The sequence below is a fragment of the Rissa tridactyla genome, chromosome 2 (genome assembly GCF_028500815.1).
Source record: "Rissa tridactyla isolate bRisTri1 chromosome 2, bRisTri1.patW.cur.20221130, whole genome shotgun sequence".
Lineage (NCBI taxonomy): Eukaryota > Metazoa > Chordata > Aves > Charadriiformes > Laridae > Rissa > Rissa tridactyla.
Window position 1 is genome coordinate 147,315,602 of NC_071467.1, and position 11,087 is coordinate 147,326,688.

At 42.4% G+C, this 11,087-nt stretch overlaps 1 protein-coding gene across 2 annotated transcripts in view; it reads right to left on the reverse strand.

Moving 5' to 3' along the window:
• Positions 1-10,694, reverse strand: part of NEBL (nebulette) — a 276,747-nt gene extending 266,053 nt beyond the window's left edge. Inside the window, exons 1-2 of one of the 2 annotated variants that reach the window (XM_054191075.1) lie at positions 10,375-10,694; positions 9,266-9,360 (exon numbers count right to left, since the gene is read on the reverse strand). In XM_054191075.1, the coding sequence (XP_054047050.1) occupies positions 9,266-9,360; positions 10,375-10,443 (164 nt within the window). In that variant the 5' untranslated portion in view covers positions 10,444-10,694. The remainder of the gene's footprint in view (positions 1-9,265; positions 9,361-10,374) is intronic. The other variant, XM_054191074.1, reaches the window with a different exon arrangement.
• Between the last annotated feature and the right edge of the window lie 393 nt (positions 10,695-11,087).

Sequence of the window (11,087 nt, forward strand, 5' to 3'; positions counted from 1 at the left end):
CTAAATTTATCAAGGTTTCTATAAGCACTCCACAATATTCAAAATTGTGAAAATAACTGAACACTCAGCCAAGAGTGTACATTGTCTGGATAATTACAGTAAGTTTCCACTGACATATGTAAACAGCAAAACATGCTTCTTGACACTGAGCTGGCTGACATGATGTTGTCATTCTCGATTGACATCACCGACTCTGAAAATTCCAAGTAACATTAAAGATTGGAACATATACTTATTTTTCTTCAAGTTTTATAAAGTATATAGAGTATATCAGTTCAGCAGGTTTACTTGCGATCATCAACAAAATTAGCAGAGCTACACAGAACTTAAAATTCAGCAAAGCGAAAATACTTTTTCTTTTTTTTTTCTTTTTTTTTTTTTTTTTTTTTTAAAGTTCTTTGGCAAATATGGTAGGAAATTCTATGGCTTAGAACATTTGAAACCCCAAACAGTTAAATCACAAAGCTGTTAACAAAACATACCATTAAGTTTTCACAGGCTTGCTACAACGGGTTATTACCTCTTCCAAAGCTCTAGCTATGCAATGCAAATAAGTAAATTATTTGGAGTCACAAAATTTCATCTATTGTTCTTGTTCTGTTGCCTAAATATTTTAGTAAATATAATGAAACAAACTTCATCAATCTTTAGGAATGAGAATAGGAAAGTAATAGCTATTAAGAAAAATCAAGATTACATTGAGCATCAACAGTGTCTAAGATACTAGCAAGCAAAAAAAATCCCACTTACTGCAATTGTGTCTCAGTAACTACAGTCCCCTAAGAATATATGTTCAATATATTCTATAAATACAGGTGCTGAGGAGATGCACATCTTCTTCCTTGAAAAAATTATCTGCAGTCTATAATGACCAATGATCATACAAATTAAAAATGCATATTTACTTGAGCCAAGACATAAACTGGCAACAGATCAGGATTCCACACAGCAAGAATTTCTACAAGCACTTCTTGCAAATAACTTTGAATGTCATGTTTATTGCAGTCTCGCAGAAAAATAAAAATAAAATGTATAATATTCATTTGCATATTTTCTATTTATTTGTCCCAGCAACATCCTAAATAACACTAAATTGTAATTGTCCCTTTGGAGCAATTACACCAACAGGCAGAATATTGAAACACACGAATTCCAAACACAGACTCTATACTGGCATCAGGTAGCAGATGTGACAGTACTTGCTCAATGCAGTCTGAGAATTCACCTGCTCTGAGAGGAAAAAAAAGGTAACAGCTCATCTCCCTCGGGGCAGTTTTTCTACTCCATTTGCAGCAGCAGGGAAGCAGGCTGGCTGCAGCTAAGCCGTACCACCCCGTGGTGCTCCCCACAGCTTGCAACACTGCAAACCGAGGGACCTGTTGGAGCACACAGAGTCCTCTCCCTGCACACCCACCAGCACATGCATGTAAGGTGTCATGTGCAGGTCTTGTTCAAACGTGAAATTGGGACATAGCCAACTGAACATGGTGAAATGGAACCCGAGAAATATTTTTGCATCCCATTACTCAGACACAGTCACGGGGATCAAAACACAGCCCAACTCTTCCCAAGATCTGAATGCCTGTGATGATTTTTCTTTAGAAATTTCTTTGCAAATAACCACCATCCGCCTCATGCACAATATTCAGCAACTCTGACAAAGTGTTCTCGTGTGCCTTCTTCAAAGAGTTTAAAGATATGCATCAAACACGCTTCGGAGACCCAAATATATTTTGCCTAAGAAGCTCCTTCAACTGTTCTAGCAAAAAGGCTCAGCTTCTTGTCCTACTTTCCTTTTCATTACTGGATACCACCAATACTAATTTGGACTTAATACTCAATTAACCAAGTAAGATACCTCAGCACCGAGCAGTAGGAACATGTTTCCTCTACAAGAGTACTTGTAGCTGTTCCTCATATTTAAGCAGAGCTTGCATAAATATCCACCATGATTACGCTCTTTCACAATTTTATTTTCTTTCTTATGCAAAACTTAACGCTTGATCTAGCACTCCATGAACACGTAGAGAAGATAAAGTACTTCGCTGCTCACTACAGAAGGGAAGGCTGCATTAAACCACGGTGGTACATACTGCGCCCAATACCCTTCCAGGCCTTCAGTTAGCGACCCGGGTGATGAAATGAAGATTACACTTATTAAATTTGCAGTGTGCTTACAGGCTGTGTGGTGGGAGGGTTGATAGGAAGGGGCTGTAAGCACATTAGAGAACAAAATTAGAAAATAAGATGAACTTGACAAATTGGAGAAACAGCCTGGGGAAAAATGGAGATTTAGTTCAATGAGAACCTAGTGGAAGATTCTGTGCTCAGCCAAGAACAATTAACTGCTCAGATAATAGATAATAACAACTGCTGAAGTTGCGATTGTGCATAGAAAGATAAAACTGTAGCACACAACAATCTGAATATGACTTAACAACAGTTTGGGTTTTGCAACAACAACACAAAAATGTTACTGGGACTTAGGAGAAATGAGTTGCATAGGCACATTTGCTACTCTACCAGCTCTGGTAACGTTCCACTGGGCACTGCAATTCAAATGTACCTATAAATATATATATACACACACACACAAACCATTTGGAGATAATTGAAGGTAGAGAAACATGAATTACCAGAAAATACGATCTATGAGGAAAGAATTAGAGCTGGTTTGTTTCAAGAAAAGATGTCTGAGGGGAGACATGATAACTGTTTTCAAATACTGGAGTCTGTACTTATGGGATGCTCTGACTTGAGACCAGCTGTTTTTCCAGTGCTTCTGTTTACTCATTTTATACTACATCCTAAGAGGAAAGTCATGAATACACAAAGTTAATAAAGTGATAAAGTGCAAATCCTTGCCTTTATCTCTTGCCTCTCTGCCAAGGTTTACATGGGAGTTTATGGGTTGTTTCTTTTTATAAGAATGACCATTTTGGGTTGACCTATATAATAGCTTACTTTTGATCAAATCTAATGATCAGAAACAGCTAAAAAGCCCAAAATAAGGAGGGGACAGGGGGAACAAACAAAAACCACACAACTGGCTGTAAGGTTAACCATGCCATAAAACAATCTTCCTTCTCAACGTAAACTCAGTGTTATCCTTTTGCCCTAAATAAGCTGTTGTTCAGTAATAGTTGAAGATGGAGAATTAGAAAACAAAACACCTGTTTACTCTGTATGCTTTCTTTACTACAGCTCTGTGGTGGGTTGCCCCTGGCTGGACACCAGGTGCCCACCAAAGCTGCTCTGTCACCCCTCCTCCTCAGCTGCACAGGGGAGAGAAAACATAATGAAAGGCTCACGGGTCAAGATAACGACAGGGAGATCAATCAGCAGTTATCATCATGGGCAAAATAGACTTGACTTTGGTAATAAATTAAATTAATTTTCCCCATCAAATCAGAGTAAGGTAATGAGAAATAAAAATTAAATCTAAAACACCTTCCCCCCACCCCTCCCTTCCTCCTGGGCTCAACTTCACTCCTGATTTCTCTTCCTCCTCCCCCTGAGCAGCACAGGGGAATGAGGGTTGTGGTCAGTTCATCACATGTTGTTTGTGCCGCTCCTTCCTCCTTAGGGGGGGGGACCCCTCACACTCTTCCCCTGCTTCAGCGTGGGGTCCCTCCCACAGGAGACAGTTCTCCAACGTGAGTCCTTCCATGGGGTGCAGTCCTTCAGGAACAGACTGCTCCAGTGTAGGTCCCCCATGGGGTCACAAGTCCTGCCAGCAAACCTGCTCCAGCATGGGCTCCTCTCTCCACAGGACCACAGCTCCTGCCAGAAGCCTGCTCCAGTGCGTGATCTCCATGGCGTCACAGCCTCCTTCACGTGCATCCACCTGCTCTGGCATGGGGTCCTCCATGAGGTGCAGGTGGATATCTTCTCCACTGTTAACTTCCAGGAGGACAGCCTGCCTCACCATGGTCTTCACCATGGACTGCACAAGAATCTTTTCCCTGGCACCTGGAGCACCTCCTCCCCCTCCTTCTTCACAGACCTTGTTTTCTACCTATAGTGGTTTCACTCCTCTCTCCTGGTTGCTGTCACACAGAGGTTTTTTTCCCCCTTCTTAAATATGTTATCCCAGAGGCACTACCACCATCACTAGCAGGCTCGACCTTGGCCAGTGTCAGGTCCATCTTGGAGCCCACTGGCATTGTCTCTATCAGACATAGGGGAAACTTCTAGCAGCTTCTCACAGAAGCCCCCTGCTACCAAAACCTTGCCACACAAACCCAATACAAATTCTTAGAAGTGGCTCCATCATATTTCAGAACGATTATTCTTGCTGCTCTTTACACACTCATTTGCTTTCTTTCTGCCATATTTAAACCAAGAAATAATCACCTGCTGAAATCAATACTGAAAAATAAGATAGTGCTAGCTATTTTTAGTAAAAATAATATCATCACACTCCTAGCCACCTTCTACAAGTTTTCTGACTGGTAGAAAGAAAACCCACTCATGTTTCACCGCTAAAACCAAACTTCTATAGTCAAGTTCACCTTTCAGGACAACGGATTCCATTTAATGGCCACATCCATGCACTGATTACAAGAAACCGTTTCCACTTTCCAGCCCATCTGACTGTCCAGAAAGCTTTACCATGTTCTTACCATTTCCAGGTTGGTATAAAATAACTTTGATATTTTTCATCCCTCCCCTATAGTATCTTAAAATGTAAAGTTTGACTGCAGTTGCAGATTAAAACTGTAGTACAATTCTTCTAACATCACAATATTTCAAATGTATTTGCATATCTATTTCCTACTGGCATGAGTTAAAAAGAAATTAAATCTAGAAAAAATAAAGTGATCATGAGTTTTTCTTCATGTCAATAATCCACACTAAGACTGATGACAGTAGATTTAAATTTCAAAGTTATGTAATCATTCCATATGGTGACTGTCATAAATAAAAACTTGAATGAAGCTACCCTGTATGCAGGCGATTAGCAAAATTTTAGATACTAAATATTTCAGAAGGATTTACTCCAATAGTGAGGTTGCTTGCCTTTGGCAAGAGGGTATATCAGGTCTGCAGAAGCTTAAGCTGTTAGGTTTTGCAAAAATTAAAAAATCTCTGTCGGATGCGTTCACACATGCAGGAAGCCTGTTTGCATCAGCAGGTATAGCTAATGCGGAGAGAACATTCCAAAAATATGCGTTTCAGCTTTTACATTTTGCATAAAAAGTAGTCGTGTGTTTTGGTCTAGTGAATCTGTCAAAAAAAGTATTTATATGAATATTCGTAAGAATAAGTTACCATATAATCATCCTACATGATTCAATCATTTAACAAGCTTGAGAACTAGTACACAGATGGTTAGTTGCCAAAATGCCATTCATTCCCTTGCATCATCTTGGTTATTTGCAGCTGAGAAAAATCAGCTCCGAGTTTGCAAATAATAATAACAACTTTTCTTCTTATCATTTCCATGTGTATTAAACAAATATTTAATAATCTCTATCAACAGATATCAAAGAGGAATTAGGCGTTCAGATTTGCATTAAAGCCACCTTGATTTAACAAATCATTGGATTACCCAAGCCATTTTAATTGTCTTAACCCCTCTTTTACTATCTATATGCACATTCAGAGAGACAAAGTGTGGCTCATTCACCTGCATCTGGCTAAACTGCAAAACTGGACTACAAGTCTAAGCCCTTAACCTCATCAACATTATTTCACAAATCAGGCAGTTCTCTGGCAACATGGCGTATCTAAAGTCACACAGCAAGAAAAAGGCAAGACTAAAGTTGCAAGGTCAAACCTAGCAGTGTCCGCATGCTAAGCGTCTACGAGCTTCAAAATGTTGTGTATGAGGCCTTTCAGATGAAACACAAATACAAGTAAAGCGAGAAACACAATACTGTAAACCATCAGAGTACTGTACTACTTGGAGGTCCTGGCTGAGATCAAAGCGTGATACTCTAGGCACCATGCAAACAAGCAGAGAGAAACTATCCTGATTCAAACAGCTTACAAATTGTGTAAATAATAATTAAAAAAAAAAAAGATAGAGAGATCGTATAATCTTTTCTCTACAAGTAAGAGAACTTAAATGTTTAAAGGAGACAGATCAAGGAACTTCATGGAAACTCTGTGATATGAAGATCATTGTTTTCAAAGCCATATTACACACAAGCACACATAGACAAAGTTTTCCCTTATAACCCAGTTGCAAAATCTTTCATAAATCTACAACATACAAAATCAGTATCAGAAGTGCAATACTAGGAAACTCAGCTTCTTGACCTGTACCAGTTCTAGGACGTCAGTAGCCCAGTCGTTACTTTGCTATCACTGTACCCTTATCACAAGGAACACATACATCCATTTAGCTAGAAATGTGACAAGCTGTCCAACAAAAAAAAACTTGCCCTTAAAAAAAAGCAGAGTCCTGCATTTACAAATATTTCTGTTCTTTTCTAACGGACGCTGAAATAAGGTATTTCGCAACATATTCCTTCTTGGTTCGCTGGTTCCTGTTAATACATCTGACTTTACTCTCCTCCACCAAAAGTACAGTTTGAACAGTCATGAATCAGTATCTTTTTCTTATATTAACAGAAACACAATAAGGTTTTAGTGTTAAAGTAACTTCTGTTTTTTCCCAGTAATGCCGCAAAAATGATTAATTCCAGCATCCAAAAAAAAGCATGGAATTCTTTAAGTTCAAAGGCCAAAATACACTCAAGTGCATTATCTGACCTGTGAACTAACAAACAGATACAGAAATTACTGGAGATACATGCTTTTTGACTCGTCCTTACAAAAAGCCAACTATGGCTTCCAAACCTATTAAACAACTTCATGGTATTGTTCTTCCATTCAAATTAGTGCATACTTCTTCACTTTTATCTACAAATTACACTCTCATTGATGGATGGCCTCAATAAACAGTCTAACAGTAATTGCTCTTTGTCAAGTGCTTGTAGGTGTTTGTATGAGTAAATTTGCATTCTTTTCTTCACAGATTTTTCTGATCAAGCAGTGTTTAACATAAAAATGGATTTGCCTCTTACTAAGGAACACTGGATAAGACACATCATAATTTGAAATACAATAATGGTTTCTGCTTTGCAAATAAGTAACCTTTGAGATGTGAGAGTACTGTGTCAAAATATGGTAATTTAAGTCAACTGTATTTTCAAAACACAGTTTTGCATAAACGTCTTATCCCTCCTTTGAAGGATATTAAAGTTTGTTGAAACCATGAAACACACCTTGGTCTTCCCTTAGTGGATCCATAGAGCACTTAAAATTATTTAGATTATTTATTTAAAGTGTCTCTACTAAAAAAAAAAAAAAAAAACAAAAAAACAAACCACCACCTTATGTTTACCAAAACTTAAGAACAAAATACACGACTGATAATATATAGTAGATTTTCTCTCTTCCTTAATAGAAGAAGCCCATTCTTTCATGGTTTTACATCGTGTTTTCCTGTTTCATACTATCAGGTTTGAGGGATGTCTTTCAAAGATAGAGATTATTTCTTCAAGGATCAGTATTACAAAGCTCACTAAAGCATGTACTAGGAAGACTAGCACCTGAACGGTACATAACATATCCATCATCCTTATTACCGCTCATACGTAAATAGAAGGACACACCACATCGCTTAACTACACAGTTGAAAAACTCTCCTGCAACAGAAGTCAAATATGTACAGCATGGAAACACCAATATATACATGGAAGAGGCTTTGTAACAAACAGCGTCATTAAGTACAAACTACTTGATTGCCTATGAAAGATCAAGCAACCAAAGTATCATCAGTGAAAGTTAAACACAAAAATTTAGGCAAAAGGCACCAAAGTATTATGAGAGTTTTAATCACTGTAAAGGACATAAACCAGTACTTCTACTTCAACTCAAATAGCACCAAAAGCAGCATCCCATCCAGGGAAAATAACCTTTAGGTTAGTCTTGATTTGTCATGTGCCACCTGTTGAAGCATGAACCTCCCTCCCCACAAAGGTTTCTCTGCAGGACGCAAGACTGGCAACCGACCACACTTTATTACAAGAGGTCTAACGTCACCCCCATACACTGTAGAGCACTTCAAGGAAAGCTAGAAATGTATGTGTGTAACTCCATATGTTCCTAAAGCAATCCAAGTACAACTGTGCACACTGAAACAGGTGTTTCAAGTTTTGGCAGGACAGCAGCTTTTATAACAAAACTCGTATTTCAGACAGATAGGCACTGGCTGGCTTCAATTTTAGCCTGGAAGAAATGAGCATATGCTGTTGAACTATTCTGTGACGGCCAGCCACAGACTGTCTACCTCAACATGAATCAAATATTTTAAGATGAGTATAGGAGACTATTTCTGGGAAAATTACAATGCGCCTATAGTTTCAAAATTCTGCCTCTTAAAACATGTTTTAAGTAGGTAAAGGTGAAAATAATTACAATATACAAATAACATACAAGATCAAATTTTATTCCAAATTCTTTAGAGATATCCTTCTAACAAAGCATATTAAAGATTAAAACACACTGAAATGCACTTAGCAGATCTTAGGAGCATGGTACAAAGAACAATAAGCACCTTTTTTCTACATGTATCATAATGCTCTTCTGCAGTATTTGCAAGCCAAACATCAAAGCACTCTTCAAATCCACACAACAACAAAATATAAAAGTGGAATCCAACATACTTACAACCAAAATTAATCTATTTTATTTATCAAAATCTAAGAGAAGCAAAACAGAAAATAGCATGAAGCACTAGAAGCAGGGATTTTGTAGATATCTACTTTAGTAATCTGAGATATGTGAACAACATAACAGTTTTAAAAATAGGTTGCCACGATCTCTAACAGGATATTGTCTCTGGTAAACTACACAACCAAGAAGCACTTTGTTTTCTTATTATGAAATGCTGATCAGGTCCATAACCCTGAACAGAGAGCTGCATAATGGACCACTGTAATCTAGCAGGCCAATAATGAATGTAATAGGAGTCAGCACCAGATCTGACACTTTCTGGGAGGAAAGAACCTGTATCCTGAGATCTTATATTAAAACACTGCCTAAACACATCATAATCAAGCATTTTCATCTTCTATCAATTCAATACAAGTAGAATACACCATCTGAAAAGACACTAAACTGCTCTAGACTGCACTGCTACATCTCTAGATTAAGTTTTTACAGCACAACAGTACCTATTTGACAATATCCATGGCCACATTTTCTTTTCATGTCCATTTCTGCAAGACTTGACATTTACAATACTTACGCATTGCAATAAGGTTTCTTTTCATATCCTTTGTAGTTATTCATGTTCAGAGCCATTTTGCAAACTTCACAGTGAAAACATCCTTTATGCCAGTACTGTAAAGAAACATAAAGTAGAATTACTTAGGATACTGATGTTTTGAAAGCTATGTTAGGGTACAGCAAATGTAAAAACACAATTACATGTCAATATTTTGGCTGTGCATTATCAGGGCTCTGCAAACTAAATCAAAAGAATTACTTTCATGTGAAACCAAAGGTGCTTCTGAAACACTCTCAGAAACATAAATTCTCTGTTAAGGTGAATAGGTGAATGCCAAGACCTCAGCACGCTGACTTTGTCAGGATTATGTTAAAGATAACTAAAGGAGGAGTTTGACATTTTGCCTCATTAAAGGAAAAAAAAAAAAAGGAAAAAAAAAAAACCACCAAAAACCACAAACACCCAACCAGCACAGCTTGCTAAGGATGCAATCGTATGTGAATAAAATCACTAACTAATGTGAGGGGTAGCTGCTGGGTGCGCTGAACAGACACTAAATTTAGCACGTAATACAGTATTTTCCCCCAGTAGCTCTTGCCTTTCCGGGGACGTTAATTTGGCGCATCTGCCACAGCCTCACTGCTGTTATTCATGGAGCGACGGCGCTCGGCGGTGCCCAGCATCACCGGGGGACACCCCCGAGGGACGGGGCTGTGGCCACCCCGCTGCCCGGCCGCCATGGCGTGCGGGGCAGCCGAAGCCGCCCCAGCTCGGGGAGGCACCGACAACTACAGCCGGGCGGGGGCCGCCTGCAACTTCACCCTCAGGGAGCCGGGGGGGACACCCACCGCCGGCCCCCCATGCCCGCAGGGGCTCTCCGGCCCACCGCGGCCCCCACTCGCCCTGCGCCAGCGCGGTGACACGGCGGTTGTCGCCCGGCGGCGGCAGCGCGGGTGCCGGCGCAGCAGTAGCCCCCTGAGGCGCTGCGTTTGCCACCTGCCGGCTCGCCCCGCTCCCCCGCCGGCCCGGCCCGGCCCTGCCCGCCCCGCCGGAGCCGGGGGGAGCGGGGCGCGGGGCGGGCGCGCCCGCCCGGCAGGCGCCGTCCCCGCCCGCCCGCGCCCCAGCACCTTGTCCAGGCAGTTGACTTTCTCGGTGGGATAGACCACTTTGCCACAGCGGGCGCACTGGGGGTTCATCTTGCGGCTCCTCTCGGCTGGCGGCGGCTCCCACGGGCGGCGGCGGCCGAGGCTGCTGTGCGGCGGGCTGGGCTGGGCTGGAGGGGGCTCCGGGCGGCCGATCTACCATCCCCTGCCCTGGCGGGGACGCCGGGGGTCCTCAGCGGCTGCCGGCGGGCGACGAGGTCATCGGCGGCGGCTGAGGAGGAAGCGGTGCTCCAGCTGACTGCGGCTCGGCAGCATGTGTGAGTGGGCGGGCGGGGAGCCGGTGCCTGTCGCCCCCGCCCGCTCGCCGCCCCGCCGCCGCCTCCTCCGCCTCCTCCTCCTCCTTCGGGTGCCTGCGCGCTCGGCTCCCCGCACCGCGGAGCTGGGTGACTCACGCCGAGTCCCGCGCTGCAGCCGCAAGCCAAGCCAAGCCAAGCCCACCGGCGCGGTGCGGCCCGCAGCGAGGGGAGGGAGGGAGAAGGGGAGGGCGAGCCCCGAGAGGGGCGAGATGGCGGGCCCCGCGCCGCCGCCCTGAGGCGCGGAGGTTGGCGGCGGGCGGGTTGCGGCCGCCTCCCGGGCAGGTGCGCCCGAGGCCCCGTTGAGGCGGCCGCCGGCCCCTTGCCCAGGCGGGAGCTAGGGAGAGATGGAGGGAACGGTGGGGGAGCTCGGCCGCTCCCCGA